This window comes from Physella acuta, unplaced genomic scaffold (assembly GCF_028476545.2).
Source record: "Physella acuta isolate Inbredline_101_S28 unplaced genomic scaffold, ASM2847654v3 ptg000494l, whole genome shotgun sequence".
Classification (NCBI taxonomy): domain Eukaryota; kingdom Metazoa; phylum Mollusca; class Gastropoda; family Physidae; genus Physella; species Physella acuta.
The window spans coordinates 808,600-834,595 of NW_026732013.1; the positions used below are offsets into that span (position 1 = coordinate 808,600).

The following is a 25,996-nucleotide window of genomic DNA, read 5'->3' on the forward strand; positions in this document are numbered from 1 at the left end:
CATAGGAGAACATATAAGTTTGACAAATGAAAAAAATACATGTAGTGTTTATTTTTTATTTTTTTGTGTAACTTATTTCAAAATTTCTATAAATAATTGTAATAAATCTATGTTTCAAACATTTTAAAATTAGGGAACATTTAAAATATAAATAGATTACAATAATTTAATAATCTAAGAAGTTGTTGCACTTCCCGAATTCAAGTCTTTCACCTCTGTATTTGAAATTATATTATTTGATTCAATGTGATTTAATAGGTTTGTTTCATCTAGTTGAACAGGGTCTATTAAAGGTGGCCAATCAACATTGACAGACTGAAGATTAAACAAAAATTAACAAATATTTAAGGAATGAATTAATATAGAGTTAACCTCAATAATTAAAAAAAAAATGTTTATACCTCGACATCTAAATCTATGATGTCACATTCAGCCAGTAGAAGTTCATTCATATTTGGAGATGTTCGACCAAAGTCCCCATGAACAAATTCCTTGACATATCTTGTATAGTTAAGACTAATTGTAACTAAAAGTCAATTTTTTAACCAGGCAATAAAATAAACCTTTATGTCAAACCATGTAAGAAAAGATAAATTAAAAGTATTTTTAGAGGACAAATAATACTAAATGACTTGACTTTGTTTTATTTGAAGCTTTAACTTTAACAGTCTTAAAGTAAACAAAAGGAGTAGTTATATAATTTGTATAAATCAGAGCAAGTCAAATGAAAGGATACGTTCCTGCTTGAGTGGTGAGGTTAAGCTTGAACCGGTTATTGGCTAGTTGTGTTATCTTCATGGAGTGAATTGTCCTTTCTCGTGTAGCTGCAGTTCTTCTATGAAGAACCCTCAGTGGTGTCTTCTGTTGTAATTTAAGATCCTGTGAGTAAAAATACTGGGGGGATAAGTCATTTTTAAAAATTCTCACTGCTTTATAAAAACTGCATCAGCTTAAAAGACATTACAAATGGAACCTAGGCCACACCTGTAGCTTAGATAGCATCTGGATATCTTCTTCAGTAATTTCTCTTTGACACCAACACACAGCACTGTATGACTTGGTCTTGTCAGTCTCACCTTCTTTCAGGATGTTTGTATCCTCTCTGGGGGAATATTTGTTGTCTTTTAAAGTTTTACATTAGCTTTAAAGTGGGGGAATATTTGGGATCTTAAAATTTTACATTAGTTTTCAATCCTGAATTTTCATGTATAATTTTCTTCTAATAACATCAATCACTATAGTATTAAAGTAAAAACCTGGTAACAATTTGAAGGTCTCTGACTTGAACAGATGCTGACACACAGTTTATTTCCTGTCAATAATACAGGTTTCATTAATTGAAAAGTAAAATAATAGTTACCTTCTATTAAATATAGTTGAGGTTAAAACAGAGTTGTTGGGTAAAGAAATGTTCATAGGTTAAAAGCAAAACTAACTTTTTGAAGTTCACGAAGTTCATCCTTAGAGATTTTGACATAATGAGGGTTGATTAACTCCACCACAAATGGTCTCCCTATGCCAAGCATCCTCACATCCACATCTTCTCTTCCAGATGAAGACAAACGATAATCTGCCAATCACTAGAACATTACATTCCTGTTGTATGTTGCAAATCTTCTGGTTAATATACTTAAATACCTTTTCCTAAAAGATACTTAAAGTTAAGAATCTGTTGTGCACTTTTAGAGAAAATGCGTAAGCCTACCTGTGGGCTTAAATGTTTTTAGGATTGGGTCACATATCAACTCCTGAACAGATCCTTCCATAATTCTTTTCCCATCAATCAACCAGGGGGTTTGACTCAGCTCACGGCTGTACTTCTGATAACGACCTATAGAGTGACATGCAAATACAAGATTGTTACAGGTGGGACATAGGTTTGTTCATGTGCACCATAAAGATGGGAATACTAGTCAAAACACATTTGGAGTATTCTTTTATAATTAACCTCCGCCCATAAATTCTGAAAGTTTATTATTTAGTAATATAAACTATTTGGCATAAAGTGTTTTTGTTAAGAACAATATTTAAAAATGTAAATACAGTTGCACTCACCTGCTATAAAGATGGCATCATGACTACAGGAGATAGTGCATTTGCATTCACTATGTGGGATGACAGGTGGACATGTGACAGAACTTAAAAACAAGAAGGTGAAGTACAAATATGTGAAACAATAATTAATATTATGGCTATTATTAGATACATTAATTTTAGATTCCAAACTATTTTAAAAATATGTATGAAAAGTTTTCATTACAATGAGTAAACGTAAATGTTTTCCTGAAGTAAAATTAAAAACTTACTCATGAAATTTAGAATCAGAAATTTCATTTAATGCCTTAGCAACATTTGCTCTTGTATATGTTTCATAACCAAACTAGGATCAAAGAAAATAAGATCTTTTTTCTAACTGCATTTTGCAACAGTCAATACAATAGTGTGAGCCATCATAAAATGAACATAATAAATCTTCAAATAATCATTTTATTTATCAATTTCTTATTTTTCAAAGCTATCTCTCTACTGTTCTCCTATTTAAAATCTATTGTTAAATTATTATTGCTTTTACCTTTCTTTGTTTCCTCTTTCTGAATGTGTCAGGTTGAGTATCCAACCTAGTTTAAATAAGGAACAATTTGTCAGCAATATTGGTTAAACACTTCAGTTTAAAGAATGGAAAAGAACATTATTTTACTCACAGAAAAGCACATTCCTTATCTGAGTCTTCATATTTAAACGTCATAAGAATATCAAACTGGCTCTAAAAAAAAAACACAATTTTTAATGTATACAGACTAAAAGGTAAATTAATGTAACACAGTAAATTAATAATTTAAGAGACTATATCATATAAATGATCACAAATACTAATTAAATTCAGCAAAATATTATAAAGGAATGAACAAAGAAATGCACACCCTATTCTGAAATGTGGCATCCAACAAACCAGCTAGCCTGTATCCACAGCTCCACTTCCACACATCCTTTACTGATGCTATTTTATCTTCACTACCTTTGTAACTCTCCCTGAAAGTATGAAATTTGTTGACAAAACATTACCTTAGTTTCTGACAACAAAATCTTAAAAAATTAAGTCTATATTCTTTCCTTTAACCAAATTTTTACCACTTTAATGTTTGAACACAACAAAAGTCTGTAGGATTATGTTTTAAAAACAAAACACTAATTAAAATTAACCAAGTAAAACTAACTAATCAACTTAAAACTTTACAATAGCTTACCCAAACAGCTGTTTTAAATGAACATATAATGCCTTTTGCCTTACTATAAGAGATACTGGAACAATGAGAGAACACTGATGATCAGAAAACTGATATCCATCTGCTTTCACTTTATCTAGTATCTAAAACATTAAGAAAGAATTATTAATATGTTGATATAAAATGCAAAAAATATAATAAAAGCTCACTAACTGCTCGAGACATGTAGTCAACTTTTTTGAAAAATTGTAATTTTTTCATCTAAAATCATTTTTGTTTATCTTTTTTTTTGGGATTTTGAATATCTGGTGAAGGTTAGAATCATTTTTTTTAAACGTCGTAAGCTGCTGTTTTCCCCATAACTATTATCGGAAAAGTAATTATTTATCAAGGTTATTCATTATTTTGCTGATACATACATATATGATAAAATATTTAGACAATAAATGAGTTTTCTCAGTTTTGTAAATTTTACAGTATAGAACTTGGTGGAAACAATTTAACTCAAAATGTGCCATTCAGAAATGCTTGAAATGAACACTGTATGTTGCGAACATATGTATCTACAAACATGCAAAGGGGTTTTGCCGTACTTCAATTGTTAAAAAAGTTGTGAAAGTTTTAAAATTGTTTTCAAAGAAAATCATATGAATTTTTAAAAATTCTTTTTAAAAATTGCACAAAAAATTTATTTTGTAAGTTATCAAAATATCCCTTTGGCAAACCATCCTTTCTCATGTCTACTAGGCATGTGCAAAGTTATATTTTGCATTGTTTTTAATTATTTGTTTAGTTATTTTGTTTCCACCGTGTACCTCAAATATGTTCACTTTGACCCCAAATTTAGCTAAAAATGAAAAATTGGTCCCAAATAAATACAATATTATAATATTTAAAGTATTTTAAAGTTAATACACTTTTAAAAAAGCATGTATCTTATAATTTGTAACAAAATGTGTTTTCACTACCGGTCCCCCCTTAAATAGTAAAATATGAGTTATCTTACTTGTGTGCAAAACAACCATGACGTTTTTTTTTTAAAATCTCTTAATATCTCTATTGCACTAATTCCATAACATTTTGGTTATTTTAAGTAATTCTAAATTAAAAGAATTTTGATGAACCATGTATTACTTTTGGAGAATGTTTGCATGTTATTGCTAAAATTAAGGTGTGGCTGAAGTCCAGAGACAACTGAAAAATACATTGATGATTAAAAAGTCACCTGATTTAAAAAGGAATCTTCTGCAAATTTTTGTAAAATTCCTAAGCAGCCAGGACATGGACACTCATTTATTGATGTATCAATCTCTGGGAGTAATATGCTTTGCAATTCCTTTTGAATTATGAGAAGACAAGAAAGAGAACAAGAACAATTGTTTAACAGTGATTGAAAAGATTATAAATAACTAGTAATGTGTATGTATTAATATTGACAAACAGGCTCAAACTTTTTAACATATTTTTCCCAAATAAAAATGACACTAGTCTGTATTTTGTCAAACACTTAAATAATAATTTAATATCTCACAAATTTGGCAGTACCATTCTATGAAAATTGAACTTGCTCACTAAACCAAGGCAATAAAAAAATGAACGAATTCTCTACCTCAGTTGACAATCTGAAGGAAGCTGGATTTAATTCTCCAAGATTTCTTAGAATGCATCGAACACAACAACCAATTTTCTGCAAACACAATATAATTTGCTTGGCTTCTTCAGTAGAATTAGTAAGAAGATCAAATTTTTCCATCTGAAAATGTATTTAAAACATTTAAAACAAGAATTTTAAGAAGGTCACTGAAACTATTATGCAAAATCGTCTGAAAACATGCATCAGATGTGGACGCTTTTAGGACTAGGTTAACGAGCAATTCTACAGTTAATGTTATATTAATTATATTATTTAGGCCTAGGCCCTAGTAGACTACATAGGCTACAGTATTTTACATATTGTGATTGTAAACAACACCGCAATACTCCACTTTCACTCAATCATGAGTCAAGCAACTTAGCAAGAGTGAAACTTATAGATCTAGTTATCTAGTACTTAGTACTACTGACTGTAGTAGATAAGTGGGGAGATTGTTTACACTGGTGTCCGATAATGGAATCTTTTTTAAAATAGCTTACTGGTAGTTAACTTAATGCACCTCAGGGCTGGCTAATGTCATTCAATGCTAACCCTGTCCCTAACCCTAACCCTGGTCTTACCATACGCCTAACCTTAATTTCTAAGCATAAAATTAGTCGAGATTACAATACTACTAACAACCCGACACCCTTTTTTAAAGAAGATTCCATTATCGGACACCCGTCGTATCTATAAATACTAGGCCTATAAAGTGTATAAAGTATATGAAGGGCTCAGTGGAAAAAGTACTTAAGTTACATTTTTTCAAAAATGAGTTAAGACCGGTATATTATTTGATTACCTACCCTTAACCATCCCTGTAAATTTGGGCCATGGAAAAAGTACCGAAGTAGCTTAATTCGAATACTTTGCATCAGCTGTTTTGGTATTTCAGTTTCAATTTAAAAACTTTGCACTCATTTTTCTCAAAACTCTCAAAATACACTTAAGTACTTTTTCCAATGAGCCCTTCATATAATCATCCGATAGGCTAAGTGTATACTGTATATATAAGAGATATTACTAGATCTATTTAATTTATTATGATATTAGAATATTACTAGACTTAGGTCTTACTTAGTTGTTAGTTGTTAGTCTTTTACTTTACTTTTAGACTGAGTTTGTCACCACTGAGTCACGAGTCATCTACCAAGTGATTCCACATCCATCCAGCATTCACTCCACGGCATATACTCAATAGGCCCTAGATCTAGATCTCTATATTTTTAGTCCATTTGCATTTGGCCATTTGACAAATGAAAATGATTAACTTTTGTTTGACATGACGATTCCTAGTCTAAGTCTAGCGCTAGCAGGTAGTCTAGGTAAAAAATAAGTTAGCTAAATCGATCCAGAATCTACGTGATACCCGTGATTATAAATAATTCAACAGTATATCTAATAGCAGCCTATAGAATATTATTACCTTTACTTTACTTTAGGTAATCCGGTAATCACAGATAAATTTCCCAGACCAGACCGCTTAACAAGATAACATGGAGGTCGCCATCTTGAACCAACACTAGATCTAGATCTACATCTTTTACGCCAAGGATTTATAGTCCAACAAACCAAACAAGTTAATAAAAAGTCTAGTGACAATTTAAGCGCAATTTCCTTATGTTATCTAAAAATAGCTCTGGGTGCGTTCAAAGCTATGAGAACGATCGGTTTGTAGGTGTTTATGAAATTTAAAAAAAAAAATTGTGACCGAACGAAAGGATATTTTTGAAAACTTTCTTCGGCAATATTGTTCTAAATTATGGCAGGAATCGATTGGTAAATGTTTCAAGTCGCTAAGTGGTCTGGTTGCCGAGATATGGGCCAAAAACGACATTTTTTCGAGGGTTTTTTTTTTGGCTTTTCCGGGAAATCCAGGAAGCAATTCCGGGAATTTTTTTGGCCCACAATCATCCTCGGACTTGCTTAACATATTTGCTTTTGGAACTAGTCCTCGATATTGCTTCGTTGAGGAGGAGATACGACTTAAAGCTGGGGACACACATCCATTTAGAAATGACGAGTTAATCTTAATAATCGCAATTCCTGTAAGGAAATTGCGCTAAAAATGCATATAAACGTTTTAATAACACGTTTCTATGTAATAATGCACTAAAAATGAAAAAACAAACAAACAAACAACAAATGATTTTCTTTAAATAATATAACAGTGCACTACTATTTAAATAACATAAAGAAAAGCGTGGGTCTCTTTCTAATTATTAGTAAAGGTATCCAATGGATAGAATAGCGTGACCAGAGGCGTATCCAGGTTGGTTTTCGTTGAAGGGGGAGCGAAAAGAACAAAAAAGGCGCCGAATTTTTAACACGTTCTATATACGTGTATTATATATATATATATATATATATATATATATATATATATATATATATATATATATATATATAGCTGTATATCATTAATTCGCTATGTAAAGTAAATTGAAAGTAGCACTCTGAAGAAATAAGAAAAAACACACAATGTTGGCCGACAAAACAAAAATTGTATCACTCTAAACAATGTGTATATATATATATATATATATATATATATATATATATATATATATATATATATATATATATATATATATATATATATATATACACATTGTTTAGAGTGATACAATTTTTGTATATATATATACACTACAACCAAAAACAATGAACGTAAACAAAATTTCTTACATAATAATTCCTGGTAAATTATTTAAGACAAGGGAAATAGGGGAAATAACCACTCTCTTAATATAAATATGTATATATTTACACATTTAATTGTAAATGTCAATACAAATAAATAATTACTTTAGAATATAATGAAGTTGTTTAAGACTATTCGTGTTTACAAAATGTTTTTGTCTATAATCAGAATTTAATATATCGTCATCATAAATGCTATAGTATTACAGCATAATGAAAGTTTTTAAAATCAGAGTTGGTATAAAAGCACGCTTTTCGATATATTAGAACAACATTCGGAATAACAGCTTACATGTAACTGAACAACGGTCTTTCAGTACTATTCATATATTTCAATTATCTACTGCTTCTTTGTGTTCTTAAAGATCATTTTTTAAACATAGTGATAGGTATGGGTTAGATCACTGTATTGATCACACACCTTTTTTACTGGTAATTTCAAAAACAATATTCACAGAGTTTTACGTTTAAAAAGCTAATTTTCTGGCGGCATGGTACTTTGTTACATCATTACGCGTTCTCTACATGTACTTAACAGATCCGTTCGGGGTGGGTTGGGGGGGGGGGGGGATGGGTTCAGAGGCGTAGCTAGGGGAGGGCGGGGAGGGCGGCCGCCCCGGGCGCCGACCCTAAGGGGGCGCCAAAAGGGGTAGAAAAAAAAATTAAAAGCTCATTTTAAGCTGCAGTTTTGAATTATAAACAATCAAAGTAAAGAAATTTAACGGCTGAGAGCCTTTGCATACTGATTTAACTGTTTTCTACCTTGATTGTGTAACTGTAAAACGTATATCTTTAAGAAACAGTGACTGGAAAAACCGCTTTTCAGCTTTCCTAGATGGGGAGGGGGGGGGGGCGCTTTTTCGAAGACTAAAATAGAAAAAATTTACACCGGATTAAGGAATAAATAACCGATATCACTCAGAAAAGAAACCAATTGAACTAAAGCGTATTTTACGATTGTATAACATAAAAAGAGTTAGTGGCGTTTAAAATCCGCTCTACCATTTTTTGTCCAAGAGGGTGGGGCGCTTTTTCACTAACAAAAATCGCAGGATGTGTACTGGATCGGTTGCTAGATAACTCTTTTAACACTTAGAAAAGAAATCAATTGTATTAACACTTAATGTACGATTTCACTACCCAGTTTTGCTAAGTAATAACGCGACTAGTTCTTTGCAGTGTTTCTTCCAGACTTTTTCCCCGGGGGTGGGGCACTAGAAATTTTCGGGGGGACGGTAGACTTTCTTCGGGGGGGGGGGGGGCGCACACTGTTAAAAGTATATATTTTCTATATAAATTATATAAGTTTCATTTCGTTCGGGGGGGGGGGGGGGCGGCGGTCGAATTTTTTCGGGGGGGGGGCTTCGAAGAAGAGATGCCTGGAAGAAACTCTGGTTCTTTGTACGATTTTTACGATTCTCTCAACTTGATCGTGATAGATCAGATACTTTTACTTGATTACATTACATCTTGCCTGGATCACTTCATTAAAGAGAAATAAATATAACGGATTCTTGTATCGCTATCCGATCAGTAAAATAGCAGACTGACGGAGCTGGTGGATGGGAAGCAACACTCTTTGCCAAAATTTTAAGAGAGAAGAAAATTAGTATATTGTACTGATTATTACTTTGTTCAACCTAACTGATAATTCAAAGTTGCAATACTGGCCTACTATAATCGAAATTGTTCTAAAGACACGACCAAAAGTAGACCAAATAAGGCTTGCATCTTCTACAAAATACACTCTAAAGCAGTGGTTCTTAATTTTTTGGAGTACCGAACCCAACCAGTTTCATATGCGCAATCACCGAACCGTCCTTAATAGTTGTATCGTCCACAATGACAAATCCGATCTTGAATCCTATGAGTCGGGCGTGTGTCTTGACCTCCGCGGAAGCCCTAAGAGTGAATTACCGAACCTCTCGGGTTCGATAATGCCCACTGTTATAAGCTCTTTTGATTTTCTACTTATTATTCGTTTCGGCATCTTAAGGGGAATTTGATTGGCGTCCAGTGAAGTTTTAGGGAATCAGCGTAATTGTTAATTTTTTAGCGCAATTTCCATTCTGGAAAATTGCGTTTATTAACTCGTCTTTTCTGGGAATGGATGGATGTATGTGTGTCCGCAGCTTTAAGTCGTATCTCCTCCTCAACAAAGCAATATCGAGGACTAGTTACAAAAGCAAATTTGTTAAGCAAGTTCCGAGGATGATAGTGGGCCAAAAAAAATTCCGGAATTCCTTCCTGGATTACCCGGAGAAGCCAAAAAAAAACCTCGAAAAAATGCAGTTTTTGGCCAATATCTCGGCAACCAGACCACTTAGCGACTTGAAACATTTACCAATCGATTCCTGCCATAATTTAGAACAATATTGCTAAAGAAAGTTTTCAAAAATATCCTTTCGTTCGGTCACAAATTTTAAAATTACATAAACACCTACAAACCGATCGTTCTCCTAGCTTGAACGCACCCCAGCATTATACGTCAGAGCTATTTTTAGATAACATAAGGAAATTGCGCTTAAATTGTCACTAGACTTTTTGATTAACTTGTTTCCAGACTGTCGCACACACACGCATATATATATATATATATATATATATATATATATATATATATATATATATATATATATATATATATATATATGGGGGGGGGCGCCAAACTAAAAGATCGCCCCGGGCGCCGGGAGGGGTCGCTACGCCTCTGGATGGGTTCAGCTTCATTCACCACTGTCCGTTCACTTTAGGTCAATTATCCAACCCAGTGTATACCTAGGTGTGACATTAATGTCGCTCTACACAATTGTGGTGGTGAGGTGTGTGTGTGTGTGTGGGGGGGGGGGGGGGGGAGATAACTAACTCAGAGTGAACATAGCATCAGTTTTTAGATGACTGTTCTAAACATACATATATATTACACAAATATATATTACACAAATATATATTACAGAAATAGATTTAAATAAGTAGCAGTGGTATTATGACAATATTTTTTTTACAGAGGGGTCCATGGGGGAGGGGGGGGGGTTGTAACTGTTTCATATAATTTGTAATCGTAATCACTATCACTATCGCTCAAACTGTTTCTGTATTGTAATTTTTTTTAAAATTAATCACACGATTCAAACTGTATATATAAAAGTAATTATGTGTGAAGTTTTATGTATAACATTTTTCTAATTCAATTATTCGCAAGCAAACACATTATACAGTTGCCTTAAACTTAACACCCCTCTTGCCAAGTGGTACTACCCGTAGAGGTTTTTTAAACATTGCAATGCATCGTAATGGTTATTTTTAGAATGGCAAACTGATGCAGCTGTTAATACGTGTTATAAACGTAGACACTACTAGACTAGAACAATAATGCTTAATTGCTGCATGAAAAGAAATCTTTTGATTTACATAGATGTGCCGACCAAAAATATTTTTTTAACAAATATCATTGTTTAAAACTTTGAATTTAAAAAGTTTCCAAAAAGGCGCCACTTGGCTGAAAATGGCCAGAGGGGGAGCGGCCGCTCCCCCTGCTCCCCCCTGCGTACTCTACTGAGCGTGACCCACGCTTTTCTTAAGCTAGAAAATATTATAGCTGTCTCAACAGCATAAATTTCGTTTTTTAAGGGGGTAGTAGGCTGAGGTTTGATGTTGTTTTAGGTGTGTGTGTGTGTGTGGGGGGGGGGGGGTGAGTGGTATGCTCTTCGTGGCACTGTGTGGCGATGAGGGGGGGGGGGGTAGAGGAATATTTATTTATAAAAAGCGTAGTCATTTATTGATTATCCCCGGTCCCTTGTATTTAGTATTAATTTATTATTACTCTTTAAAAAAGAATAAGTAAATGTGGAATCATAACTGCCAACTACGGCAACCCGTTATAAATTAAGAATACATTTTTTAAAAAATAAATAAATTGAAACTGAGTTAAACCGTGCAGCTCACAGTTAACAACACGTTTAAAACAACGCGGGAAGCCCGAGATATCTCGAAAGTTTGCGAGATTATACCCGAGAAACATGGTGGCTAATAGTGTTGTCAAGAGAAGCTACTTTTGTATTGGCTGGTCATAAATCGCTTGTAAAAATCATGTTTCTGACATGAAATTCATTCCACATTGTATATTTTCAAAATTTAACAATATAACAGGTTTATTGTGATGACCTGATGAGGGCAAAAGTGCCCTTTAATAAATAAAATCGAAAATGTCGGCTGTAAAGTTGCTTTCAGACGACTTGGCTGAACTTAATTTAGACCGTGTTGATAAAGAAATATCAACGCAGTTGAAGGTAATGACTTCATATTCACTTTAGTAGCATATGTCCATATAAATCATAAGCGACGTGGGGTAGATCTACGTGTGTTCCTAAATTGACAAAATTGAACAGGCTTAGAAAAAATTAGAATCTAGATCTAGCTAGATCTAGACTAGTGACTAGACTAGTCACTAGAGTCTAAGTCTAGCTAGACTGAGGCCTAAATTAATAAAAATAAAGTAATTAGGCCTAATAATTATTAATTAAATTAGGCCTATCTAGCTAGGGCAAGGCTAAATATTAAATAATTTAATTAATTAGGCCTACCAATTAGAGAGGCCAATAAGCTACAATAGGCAATAGGCATTTCAGGAACGTTTCTTATTAAAAATTCAAAGTGACTGCTGGGAATAAGCTTTTTCCCCACAGCACTATCTGCAAAACCCAATGACCTAATTAGTGTAAATAGCTGCACAATGGATTGAATTTATTCTTTTATAGTTGCGCAATGGGATCAAATTACCGAAGTGTATATTCACACTCAACTGTGAATAGCCATATTGGGGCTATTCACAGTCGTGACCGTTTTTGATAGATTTAATGTTAAAAATACCTAACTGGGCATGAAGAAGTGAGGTCGAGCGGTCATTGGTAGTGGCTGTTGTGCTAGAAGGTGCGGGTTCAAATCCATCAGATGACATTGCTATGACTCTTATTGTATGCCTTTTAATCTTATTGTCAAAATATTTTTTCACAGTTACTTGAGTTACTCATGGAAGGGTTATTTTTGTTAATTTCTTTTCTGTCGTAATTGTTGGCATATCAGCAAAAAAAAAAAGACCTATCCCGTAGATTTTTGCTTAGAGAAATAACACAAAAGTGATTGATAGTAATTGATAGTTGAATAGCAATGTGAACAACCAACTAAACTGATGCTTAATTAGTATTATTTATTTAAAAATTACTAGATCTATTATTCTAGTGTATAGATTTAGAGTGCATAATTGATCATCTATGACCTACGTAGATGTAGCCTGTAAGTGGAGCAGATAGATCTAGATCTATGTCTGATAGAGCCTAAAAGCTAAACTTTAACCATAATAACTTTTTTATAAAAATATAACAAAATAAAAATAGCACTGCTCTCTTAATCTATACCTTACTCCCCAGTCACAATAAATGCTTTTATTATTTTAAGATATTATTCACAGACGTATTTACTATTTAGCATGAAATGACAGCCAACTGTGAATAGTCATATTGGGGCTATTCAGTCGGCTGGGAATAGCCCCAGTATGGTTATTCCCAACTGGCTGGTAATAGCCTTGGCCTCAAATTACTCTTAACTTTATTCTCCTGACAAATTTAGACATATCTGTACTGTCACTACAGTGTGGCTGAGCAGTTGTGCTATGGCCTGGTCATCAGGGGTTGAGGATTTATAGTGTAGTCATAGTACTTATTGTGTTGTGTTGATTTCCATCCTAACAAGACAACACATAGGCCTAAACAGCAAACATGTAGATGACAATAAAAACCAGGTAATTGTAGAGCTATGCATATGTGCATCTTTTCCTGGCTAGAATCTGCCCTTAAAAATGATCATAGATTGATAAAATTTACATAAAATTAAAAGGAGGATCCGCCATTCAATAAACTACTAAAATTATCATTAGGCCTAACCTAGGCCTAGTTATTGTTTAAAAAAAATGAATTTTCAAAGAAAACCGCTCCCCTTGTAATAAGTACTTAGCTGCCAAGGATGGCTAATCAATAAATAGTCTACAGAAGCTAGATACTAGATGCCTTATTTGCTGATTTGAATCTACTGTTTAAAAAAATGTTTTATTGTTGCTTAGTTTAATTTATTTTTAAGTAAAATTAAAGTCACATTGTTCACAGTGTTACTGTTTATGTTTGACTTTTTTTGTTTTTTACTTTCCATTGCCCATACTATAGGCCTACCTGTTAACTGATTACTTACATTTTAATGATAAGTTAAAAGGTAGCAGTAAGTAGTACTAGTTAGTAGGCTAAGTCTAAGTAGTACTAAATCTAGATCTAATCTAGATGGCTAATTTAATTTCATTGCTTTACATTTTATAAAATGCTTAAAATTCTCTTTCACTATCATCGTTACGTCACTTTTCGTATGGAGTGATGTTAAATGGCAGCTACTTCTTTCATTGAAATATCGGTCGATACCATGAAGAAGTCTGGAAGTAGCTTGGATTGCAAGATGATAGCATATCAAAAAGCCTACTATAAATTTAGTGTAGTTAATTACTAACTTACTTGATTAGATTTTAGAATATCTAATTCTAGATGATTTTTTGAGAAATGTGATCTAAAAGTCCTAAGCCTTATTTTTAAACATGTGTTTTTAGGGGATAGTTAACAATTTAAAACTTTAAAAATAATAGACCTTTTTTTTCCTTGTTTGTTTTGTTTTAAGTCCATGGGTTTTCCCGGAAATGGGGTTATATTCAGTTGGTCTGTAGATGGACTCTCGTACAAAATACACTGCCAATTGCAAAGTGTAACCATATGCAGTAGTTAAAAGTGGTATAGCTAGCATTTAGCCATTTATATACAATGATATATGATTACCCTTTTAAGTAATTGGGGGGGGGGGGCTATGTGATCTTCTCGGCTTGAATTGTTTTTCCATAAATTTTCAATTAAGTACCTAAATTAGTTTTGAAAGCTTCTTAATAAAGCAAAACATAATCACCTGCATTTGAAATTTTAAATACAACAAAATTTTAAGATCTACTAAGACTTTAAAAAGTTTAGAAATAGTTCACTGTCAAGTAACTATGCAAAAAAAAAAAACATCCTTATATCTTGATGGAACTATGTTGTTCAAAGAATCAAGCGACATGAAAGTAGTACACTTCACCATCAAGTCCTACTTACTTATTTAAGCAATAACTCACTGATGACTTGTAGGAAGAAATACTTTTTGAAAAAAGTTTGAAGCATTAAGAGGGTGGGGTGGTTGAACAATTAAACAAAAGGTCATATGGACATTAAAAATGTGACCATCTGTTCAGAAAAAAAATTGGTTAAAGAAAATTTACATTGCTGTCACTAAGCCAAAACTTGAAATGTGAATCTTTTCTCCAGAGTGATGAGGAACTAGCAAGGTTAACAGTTGACCCTCAGCTAGTGGGGATAGAACGAGCTGTCTACTTGCTCAGGTAGGTCTTAGTTGTACTGATGTTTGTCTATCACTCTATCAGTGAGCCTGTTGGCATGTTTGTTACTGTGAATTTGTTTAAATAGTATACAATAGGATGGTGTAACTATCCCAATGTTGAGTTCACCCCTACACATCATGTATACAATGGGATAGTGTAATTATCCCAATGTTGAGTTTACCCATACACATGTACACCATGGGATGATGTAATTATCCCAATGTTGAGTCCACCCCTACGCACATATACAATAGGATGGTGAAATTATCTCAATGTCGAGTCCACCCCTACACACATATACAATAAGATGGTGAAATTGTCCCAATGTTGAGTCCACCCCTACATATCATGTATACAATAGGATGGTGAAATTATCCCAACGTTGAGTCCACCCCTACACACATATACAATAGGATGGTGAAATTATCCCAATGTTGAGTTCACCCCTACACATGTATACAATAGGATGGTGAAATTATCCCAATGTTGATGCCACCCCTACACATGTATACAATAGGATGGTGAAATTATCCCAACGTTGAGTCCACCCCTACACATCCACTCCCAACAAATACAAATCTTGTCTTAAAATTGTTAAACTATGATTGTTGTATTAGCTGTTTTTTAAGCAACAAACTTGAGATAGCTTGATTGAAGCACACTTGTAAGAAACTTTATGAAAGTAGCCGATACTAGATGGGTTATTCCCTAAACCTAACCACTGCTAACTTGAGGTGTCCTTGCAATCAGTTTGCTAATGAAACATTTCAACTAGGGCAAACACCACAATAGGTTGACAACACATGCTGTAAAACTGTACACATTCACCAGCTTTGTGTTGTTGTATGGATGTAGACTTGAGATCCATTTTTAATTTAATTCAAGTGTCCGTGCTGATTAATGTACCCCCTCCCCCCCCCCCATCTTCCCTTTGAAGTGCACTCACATTACATCTGCTGTGCACCTACACGACCTATCTGGTTTCCGGGAATTTCTTTATGTCTTGTACTTAAACCAAAGGTCGTGGGCCATCTAGACTGTTTGACAAAGCGAAACCTATGACAGACATTTTCAGATAAGGATTTTTTTTATATATGCAACGAATTATTTTTCTTTTTAAAATTTGCGGGTGTTTTATTGCAAGTGTGCATGTTGTTTACTTAACAAAGTTAGATAACACAGAGCAGAACTGAAAGCTTTTTATGGGTTGAACCAGTTATCTTTCCTGTCCGTTTGTTCACGGGCGCTCTATTGGGGTAGTGTAGTGTGCAGCTTCCATAGTTTTAGGCTAACGTCACAGTTGTAGGGCTTATGCTGGCTCCACGGTAGGCATGTACACTGTAGTGCTGTCTCCACCATAGGGCTGTTTAGGGCTGTCTCCACTGTAGGGCTGTTTAGGGCTGTCTCCACTGTAGGGCTGTTTAGGGCTGTCTCCACTGTAGGGCTGTTTAGGTCTGTCTCCACCATAGGGCTGTTTAGGACTGTCTCCACCATAGGGCTGTTTAGGGCTGTCTCCACTGTAGGGCTGTTTAGGGCTGTCTCCACTGTAGGGCTGTTTAGGGCTGTCTCCACTGTAGGGCTGTTTAGGTCTGTCTCCACCATAGGGCTGTTTAGGGCTGTCTCCACTGTAGGGCTGTTTAGGGCTGTCTCCACTGTAGGGCTGTTTAGGGCTGTCTCCACCATAGGGCTGTTTAGGGCTGTCTCCTCTGTAGGGCTGTTTAGGGCTGTCTCCACCATAGGGCTGTTTAGGGCTGTCTCCACTGTAGGGCTGTTTAGGGCTGTCTCCACTGTAGGGCTGTTTAGGTCTGTCTCCACCATAGGGCTGTTTAGGGCTGTCTCCACTGTAGGGCTGTTTAGGGCTGTCTCCACTGTAGGGCTGTTTAGGGCTGTCTCCACTGTAGGGCTGTTTAGGGCTGTCTCCACCATAGGGCTGTTTAGGGCTGTCTCCTCTGTAGGGCTGTTTAGGGCTGTCTCCACCATAGGGCTGTTTAGGGCTGTCTCCACCATAGGGCTGTTTAGGGCTGTCTCCACTGTAGGGCTGTTTAGGGCTGTCTCCACTGTAGGGCTGTTTAGGGCTGTCTCCACCGTATGGCTGTTTAAGGCTGTCTCCACTGTAGGGCTGTTTAGGACTGTCTCCACTGTAGGGCTGTTTAGGGCTGTCTCCACCATAGGGCTGTTTAGGGCTGTCTCCACCATAGGGCTGTTTAGGGCTGTCTCCACTGTAGGGCTGTTTAGGGCTGTCTCCACCATAGGGCTGTTTAGGGCTGTCTCCAGCATAGGGCTGTTTAGGGCTGTCTCTACCATAGGGCTGTTTAGGGCTGTCTCCACCGTAGGGCTGTTTAGGGCTGTCTCCACCATAGGGCTGTTTAGGGCTGTCTCCACTGTAGGCCTGTCTACTTTATCACTGACATGTCTGTGTTTTACCGTTCTCCTATTGTATAAGCGAGTCCCTGTGTTGTGTAACGTGATTATTGCTTGTCTGCCTGCAGTTAATTCAATCAAGCTTTTGTCTGCGTCAAGTGTCTTGTCTGTCAATAACAATATCTGCCATGTAAATGTCGCATTTATTCGCCGTTGACAAAAGCTTCCCCCCACCGCCGTCTATTTTATTGTCTATTTCTGCAGTTGGCGCAATGCTTTTAACAGTAGCAATTTTTGAAGTAGTTTTGATGACGGATAGTACACCATAGACGAGAGTTTTTGAGATTAATGTAAAAAAAAAAATCCAGCATAATTTCATAGCTTGAAATTTGGTGAAATGATAGAGTTGTGGTTCCTGCTTTAGTATAAATGTCTCTCTCTTATCTGTTTCCCACCCCGTGTTTACACTGACGTGTATACTATGTTGTCTCGGGGGAAAAAACAAACTCGCAACATGTTTATTGTATATGGGAATTTTCCCCCCTCGTTATGTGTATACTGATTCGTTGCGGTTTTTTACCTAGTCATGTATAATAATAATATACAATATACATGTTGTCCACAGTCCATGTGAACTCAGTATCAAGCCTGCACGACTAGACATAAGCGATACACCCAATACTTAGACAAATAAACATATCATGGCTTATTGGTTGTTTGATGAGCTGAGAGGCCTGGGTAGATGTTTAGCTTGTATCATGGCCTTGTCTTGAGTCTTGTAAGAGGGGGGGGGGGGGGGTAATATGGGATGTAAACAGTGGCGTAGCGGGGGGGGGGGGGGTGAGGACCGCACCGTGTGACACAATTTAGGGGGTAGACACCAAGGCAAAAAATAGCAAAATATATAGAGAAAAATGATAATTCCACTTAATTAAGTGATTAATTCGAGTGTTAAAAAGTCTTAAGAACAAATTTGACAAATCTTGACAAGGGTGGGGGGGGGGGGGGGGGGGGGGGCAAATCGAAAGTTTGAGAAGGGGGGATGCAAATCGAAAATTGAAAGTATGTCCCCGGGCGCCGGGAAGGGTCGCTACGCCTCTGGGAGGTGACACCATTAAGTGCCGCACCGGGTAACACCCGACCTCGCTACGCCACTGGATGTGAAATAGTGTTCAGTACAGCAACTAGATTATGTATGTAACTATTGTAACCTGGTTATGCTATAAAGCATTGGACTGAGTTGTTTTCGAATGACAAGCGACACAGACGGACATTTGGTTCGGATGGTTTAGGATTGCGGGTTTACTCCGTGGTTTACTGTGACAAGTTTTTAGTTTCTGACAATTTAAAATTTTAAAAGTTGTAAAAAAACTAATGTACACAAAATCTCGAGCAATGGCTAGTTCCAGCGAAGGCCATGCTAAAGCTACCTAGCGGTCCCCCATGTCCTGTTATATGCCAGGTACTCGGCCAAAAACACCAGGTAAAAAACATTGTGACCTTCTCGTGAATGACGCAATAGGTTGCGTGATTCGAGTAATTACAGGGAGCATCTTTCATTTGTGGCACTTCAATTAAGATAGGCAACAGCCGGCATACTTCAAGTGGCATTCCAGCGGCAATATGTTAGCTGCATGTCTGGCCCGGGGCAATGTATCCTATGGGTGATATGTTAGCTGTATGTCTGGTACAGGGCAGTGTATCCTATGGGCGGTATGTTAGCTGTAGTCTGATACGGGGCAGGGTATTATATGGGCGGTATGTTAGCTGTAGTCTGATACGGGGCAGTGTATCCTATGGGCGATATGTTAGCTGTAGTCTGATACGGGGCAGTGTATTATATGGGCGGTATGTTAGCTGTATGTCAGACCCGGGGCAGTGTATCCTATGGGCGGTATGTTAGCTGTAGTCTGATACGGGGCAGTGTATCCTATGGGTGATAAGTTAGCTGTGGTCTGATACGGGGCAGTGTATCCTATGGGTTATATGTTAGCTGTAGTCTGATACGGGCAGTGTATTATATGGGCAATATGTTAGCTGTAGTCTGATACGGGGCATGGTATCCTATGGGCTATATGTTAGCTGTAGTCTGATACGGGGCAGTGTATCCTATGGGTTATATGTTAGCTGTAGTCTGATACGGGGCAGTGTATTATATGGGTGATATGTTAGCTGTAGTCTGATACGGGGCAGTGTATTATATGGGCAATATGTTAGCTGTAGTCTGATACGGGGCATGGTATCCTATGGGTGATATGTTAGCTGTAGTCTGATACGGGGCAGTGTATTATATGGGCAATATGTTAGCTGTAGTCTGATACGGGGCATGGTATCCTATGGGCGATATGTTAGCTGTAGTCTGATACGGGGCAGTGTATTATATGGGCAATATGTTAGCTGTAGTCTGATACGAGGCAGGGTATCCTATGGGCGATATGTTAGCTGTAGTCTGATACGGGGCAGTGTATTATATGGGCAATATGTTAGCTGTAGTCTGATACGGGGCAGTGTATTATATGGGCAATATGTTAGCTGTAGTCTGATACGGGGCAGTGTATTATATGGGCAATATGTTAGCTGTAGTCTGATACGGGGCAGTGTATTATATGGGCAATATGTTAGCTGTAGTCTGATACGGGGCATGGTATCCTATGGGCTATATGTTAGCTGTAGTCTGATACGGGGCAGTGTATTATATGGGTGATATGTTAGCTGTAGTCTGATACGAGGCAGGGTATCCTATGGGCGATATGTTAGCTGTAGTCTGATACGGGGCAGTGTATTATATCGGCAATATGTTAGCTGTAGTCTGATACGAGGCAGGGTATCCTATGGGCGATATGTTAGCTGTAGTCTGATACGGGGCAGTGTATTATATAGGCAATATGTTAGCTGTAGTCTGATACGGGGCAGTGTATTATATGGGCAATATGTTAGCTGTAGTCTGATACGGGGCAGTGTATTATATGGGCAATATGTTAGCTGTAGTCTGATACGGGGCAGTGTATTATATGGGCAATATGTTAGCTGTAGTCTGATACGGGGCATGGTATCCTATGGGCTATATGTTAGCTGTAGTCTGATACGGGGCAGTGTATTATATGGGCTATATGTTAGCTGTAGTCTGATACGGGGCATGGTATCCTATGGGCTATATGTTAGCTGTAGTCTGATACGGGGCAGTGTATTATATGGGTGATATGTTAGCTGTAGTCTGGCCCGGGGCAGTGTATCCTATGGGCGGTATGTTAGCTGTATGTCAGGCCCGGGGCAGTGTATCCTATGGGCGGTATGTTAGCTGTATGTCTGGCCCGGGGCAGTGTATCCTATGGGCGGTATGTTAGCTGTAGTCTGGCCCGGGGCAGTGTATTTCATCGGTCCTTGACATCTGTACTTTCCGGCTTTATTTGGTTGATTGTGTGTACAAATGTACGTCCAATAAAAACCCTTACCTTTACGACCCGAGTTACGCAGGGTTAGAAGCAGCACTTGAGTTTGATCGCTGTTTATTCTAGACACGCACGGCGCCATAAAAACCAGTCGTCGTACGGTGCCATAAAAAGTGAATCAACATTGATTTAAATTCGCTCTTTATTTTGGGCGTCTCTTCTGATTGTTGCCTACACACGCACACAGCCGGCACATAAAACCCCAGTCACGAGTCACATGTTACTAGATCCAAGAGTCGTCAGCCCTCCACACGACCGTCTTCCAGTAACTAGCATACACGTATTCTATCTGGTATAATTTGATGTGATCCGCTATGTCCCACACGACCGTTTTCCAGTTGGAAAAACTAGCATACACGTATTCTATCTGTTATAATTTGATGTGATCCGCTATGTCCCACACGACCGTTTTCCAGTTGGAAAAACTAGCATACACGTATTCTATCTGGTATAATTTGATGTGATCCGCTATGCCCCACACGACATTTTTTCAAGTTAAAAACAATCAGCATAAAAATATTCTATTTGATGTAATCCGCGGTGCCCTTGATAATGGTAAAGATAATGGTTAATTCACAAAACCTGCACATTTGACTGTCGTTAATATAGGCAACTACGGCGCAACTCTAGTGACAATGTGTTTTGAATTTGTCGATAGTGTATAATTCATTGATGCGCGTACCTTGAGAATTACACTGAATAAGTGGTACACTTGTAGACGAATTAGAAAGTTCTGGTAAAAGACGCGGATGATGTAGGGAGGAATGTTAACAGACGTGGCTGGCACGAGCCGACTATCTGCGCAGACATGCTCTTGTGTCCATGTTGGCGCACGTGTCGTGCTAGTCGTCTGCAGGTTATCGTGGCAGGTATCTGTGGCAGGCGTCACGTCATTTTTGTCTGGTGGATAGTGGGGTGTAACAACAGGATCACTTCATTTTTGTCTGGTGGATAGTGGGGTGTAACAACAGGATCACGTCATTTTTGTCTGGTGGATAGTGGGGTGTAACAACAGGATCACGTCATTTTTGTCTGGTGGATAGTGGGGTGTAACAACAGGATCACGTCATTTTTGTCTGGTGGATAGTGGGGTGTAACAACAGGATCACGTCATTTTTGTCTGGTGGATAGTGGGGTGTAACAACAGGATCACGTCATTTTTGTCTGGTGGATAGTGGGGTGTAACAACAGGATCACGTCATTTTTGTCTGGTGGATAGTGGGGTGTAACAACAGGATCACGTCATTTTTGTCTGGTGGATAGAGGGGTGTAACAACAGGATCACGTCATTTTTGACTGGTGGATAGTGGGGTGTAACAACAGGATCACGTCATTTTTGTCTGGTGGATAGTGGGGTGTAACAACAGGATCACGTCATTTTTGTCTGGTGGATAGTGGGGTGTAACAACAGGATCACGTCATTTTTGTATGGTGGATAGTGGGGTGTAACAACAAGATCACGTCATTTTTGTCTGGTGGATAGTGGGGTGTAACAACAGGATCACGTCATTTTTGTCTGGTGGATAGAGGGGTGTAACAACAGGATCACGTCATTTTTGTCTGGTGGATAGTGTGGTGTAACAACAAGATCACGTCATTTTTGTCTATGAATAGAGGGGTGTAACCACAAGATCACGTCATTTTTGTCTGGTGGATAGTGGGGTGTAACAACAGGATCACGTCATTTTTGTCTGGTGGATAGTGGGGTGTAACATTTTTGTCTGGTGGATAGTGGGGTGTAACATTTTTGTCTGGTGGATAGAGGGGTGTAACATTTTTGTCTGGTGGATAGAGGGGTGTACCATTTTTTGTCTGGTGGATAGAGGGGTGTAACATTTTTGTCTGGTGGATAGTGGGGTGCTTACTAATGATGAAAATACACTGACAAAATGTGATCGCAATTTGAATACATTTATGTAAACAAAACACACCCACACAACTAATGCAGCGTTATCAGCGCACACCGAATTATTTTTATCTACTTTAACCAGTATTCCCTCCCCCGGAGAAACATGTCTGATTTAAACATCTTTAGTCCTAGTTTTGACTCCACATCAGCTGTTAAAAAGCTAGTGTGTTCACTTTAAAAGTGTCCTTGTCTAACATAAAGCCTGACGATCGTATTTATTCCTATTAAATTAGTGCGAATGTGTAATGTTGGAATGTTGTGGGAGTAAACGATTACATCTTTCAGAAGACCCGCATGTTTCCCCTTACTACGCAGATCTTTCTCTGGCCCAAATTTTTTTACGGTGATTAAACTTTTTATTTCGTTATTCGCCATCGATTTTGGCCAACCGTCAGGATTGCGACATCCCTGCCCGAGTGAGTCAAGCCGTTACTCAAGCAGGGTGATGTCCGGTTACAGAGTCACGGCGTGGAGCTGACCCTGGAGCAGGGGTGCCGCTGTACACAACACAACAATGGCCGATCTATTTCTTAGTGTCAAGTAGCGTGGGAAATACGGCGCTATGTCTGCTGGCAGTCGTCAGCGACTTCTTACCCATTCAAGTATCGATATCACTCACCGTCTCACAGGATCGAATAATTTATATGACCGATTACAATTCTTAGGCGGTGAAAAATACAAATATTAAAAAAAATTGTTTTAAAAGGTTTAATAATTTACCTTGTATGCGTTCACACGTTAAAACCCAAAACTGTGATATATGAAAAATGTGTATCGATTAGATACTTCAAGTCTAATCAACTAGAAAGGGTCTAACTCTAAACATGTAATAGACTTAAGAGTTAAATCCCATATTGTGCTGGCTGGTCGCATAACTAAACCACTTGTGAATGAAAACTACCTCCCCACCCCTCTCTCGTCTGCTGTAGAAAATATAAACAAACGGAAAATGTAATCGCCGGCATGAAAGTAATCGATCTCGGCCAGGCTGCCATACCAGACGAAGGCTGGGCTGCATTTCTCTCCCCCATTCAGCAGCCTCCACTGGCGTACTCGCTCACTCGACGTGTGTACCAGTTGTTTGGGCCAGCGTCAACACAGCGTGGATATACCACCGTTTACAGAGTGAAATATTTCAAACGGATTCTTTTACTTTGATCTGTGTGTCGTGAGTGTGTAACCCCGTGTCGTGAGTGTGTTACCCCGTGTCGCGCGTGAACACACTCACTTGTTGACAGTGTTTCTTGTATTGGGGAGTTCCACACGTAAGGCTTAAGTCGGGTGTTTTGAAAAGTATAGGTGTGTTTCATTGGCTAGTCTGTACATTTGACTATATTATTTTTATAGCTCGTATAGTACTATAGATTATAGATCTGTTTTTATTGTTACGATTCCAGTTATCATGGTAGACTTTTTAGACGAACTTGTGCCAGTTCTCTAGTAGTTCAATATGTTTTAAATGTTCAAACGTTTTATTGTATCTTGTAGCCCAACATGTTTGTGATTTGGTTAGTTTCGTGATAGTTGAGTAAAGTACAATAATCAATAAATAGATGAAGTTGTAAGCTCGTCTTTAAGTTGTTGGAACACTGAGCAAACACAAAACACTCGCACTTAGTTGTCATATTGTACATGCACACACTTAAGGAGTTAATTTTGTTTGTATTGTTCATCAGCTGCAAGATCCTCTTGGTTAGTGGGAACACTGTTATTTCTATTTTTCACTCTGATGCTCCCTACTTTTTCACCCCCCCTCCTCTACATGTTCTCTCACATCCAGCTCTTCTCGCTATCTCCTCTTCCTCTCATAACCTTCTCCCTCCCACCAGCTTTCCTCGTAGTCCTCTCCCACCCCACCCCACTCTCCTCCTCACCCACCCTTCTCCCAACCCCACTATCTTTCCTCTCTCTCTTAGTCCACTCCCACCCGACCCCTCCACTCCCTCCTTATCTGCCCATGTCCCCTCCTCTCCCACCTCCCCCTCCCCAGTGTGCCACCACCAGCTGCTCCCCTGTGCTGGGTGCCAGAGACAGATGGTGACCCGGCCACTTGTGCTGCTCATGTGGTCACTGCCGGTCTATCGATCTGTGTGCTCACACATTCTCTCACTTCCACCCGCCTCACACAACTGATGACCAGTTCTGACACAACCGCTGACCAGTTCTCATACAATTCCTGACCAGTTCTGACACAACCGCTGACCAGTTCTGACACAACCGCTGACCAGTTCTGACACAACCGCTGACCAGTTCTCATACAATTCCTGACCAGTTCTGACACAACCGCTGACCAGTTCTGACACAACCGCTGACCAGTTCTGACACAACCGCTGACCAGTTCTGACACAACCGCTGACCAGTTCTGACACAACCGCTGACCAGTTCTGACACAACAGCTGACCATCTACGTCACGCATATTTATCCCACAGTCAAATATAGCTGCAATAGTTTGACCCTATAACTACTTCAAACCTCGCGACCTGTCCACCTAAAATATGTGGCTGTCCAAAAATCAATAGATGACTTTAGGGCTCACGTTGACCTGGATAACTCACCAGGGACTGTCAAGGCCTGCTCAGATGGACACTGGTGTGATAAAAGGTCGACTGACCAGGGCCACACTTGATTTATTGACGCTAACCTCACAGCTAGCCCCAGTCAGACGGAGCTTAAGAATATTAACCTGAATGTGAGCACCAGCTCATGTTGATAGCAGCGACCGCCGTGTAAGAGAAGAACAACTGTATTTAATGTTAGCACTACCCACCCATCTGACGTACAAGTTGAGCCTTAATATGAATATTTAATGAGAAATCTTTCCTCCACGGCATATCACAATACATCATCATTGTCCATTGACTATAGACCCCATTGATTCTTTATTTTAGATACATATCAGCGCTTGGGATCCTTGCGCCATATATTATGCTTCTAGTGAAAAAAGCATTTGCTCCTTAGGGAATGTGAATACAATTACTGAAGTTTGAGAACAGTGAATCCCTCTATTTGGTGTGGAGAAATGGGAAACTAATGAAAACGTCGTCCAGGGTTGTGTAAGCCGTTATGGTGAAGTCAAACAGTTGACATCCTTAACGTTTTCTGTCTTGTGTCTTACGGTTATTGCCGTACGGTGCACATTTTATTGTCAAACGAGGCCAGAAAATTAGCAGTAACAAGAATGTATGGCCCACTGGCAGTCGCTGGGGAGTCAGTCTGGCTGCCTAGGCGTAGTTCTGTTGTTCTACTCGGAGTCCACT

General features: G+C 37.9%; 2 protein-coding genes across 6 annotated transcripts in view; one reads left to right on the forward strand and one right to left on the reverse strand.

The window, feature by feature from the left end:
• Positions 1–46: 46 nt before the first annotated feature.
• Positions 47–6,388, reverse strand: LOC131944504 (tRNA pseudouridine synthase Pus10). The gene is made up of 16 exons (XM_059305172.1): positions 6,284–6,388; positions 4,834–4,977; positions 4,450–4,560; positions 3,246–3,367; positions 2,922–3,030; positions 2,703–2,764; positions 2,573–2,618; positions 2,307–2,380; positions 2,056–2,138; positions 1,706–1,831; positions 1,437–1,570; positions 1,257–1,312; positions 985–1,102; positions 737–879; positions 402–501; positions 47–315 (listed from the first exon to the last, which is right to left on the reverse strand). Exons 2-16 carry the CDS (start codon positions 4,975–4,977, stop codon positions 175–177), a joined length of 1,569 nt encoding a protein of 522 aa, XP_059161155.1. The 5' UTR covers positions 6,284–6,388; the 3' UTR covers positions 47–174.
• A 5,188-nt stretch (positions 6,389–11,576) lies between these two features.
• LOC131944511 (serine/threonine-protein phosphatase 4 regulatory subunit 4) overlaps positions 11,577–25,996 on the forward strand; it is a 57,534-nt gene continuing 43,114 nt past the window's right edge. For 2 of the 5 annotated variants that reach the window (XM_059305185.1, XM_059305186.1), the window contains exons 1-2: positions 11,577–11,849; positions 14,946–15,019. In XM_059305185.1, the coding sequence (XP_059161168.1) occupies positions 11,766–11,849; positions 14,946–15,019 (158 nt within the window). In that variant the 5' untranslated portion in view covers positions 11,577–11,765. Of the gene's footprint in view, positions 11,850–14,945; positions 15,020–24,096; positions 24,179–25,996 lie in introns of those variants that run through there. The other 3 variants (XM_059305183.1, XM_059305182.1, XM_059305181.1) reach the window with 2 other exon arrangements.

Bases quoted from the DNA above. Each gene is read 5' to 3' on its own strand.
- LOC131944504 (XM_059305172.1), bottom strand. From the start codon at position 4,977: ATGGAAAAATTTGATCTTCTTACTAATTCTACTGAAGAAGCCAAGCAA. The intron at 4,561-4,833 runs GTAGAGAATTCG...ATAATTCAAAAG, and splicing joins CCTTCAGATTGTCAACTGAG to GAATTGCAAAGCATATTACT. The intron at 880-984 runs GTGTGGCCTAGG...TTTTACTCACAG, and splicing joins AGATGCTATCTAAGCTACAG to GATCTTAAATTACAACAGAA.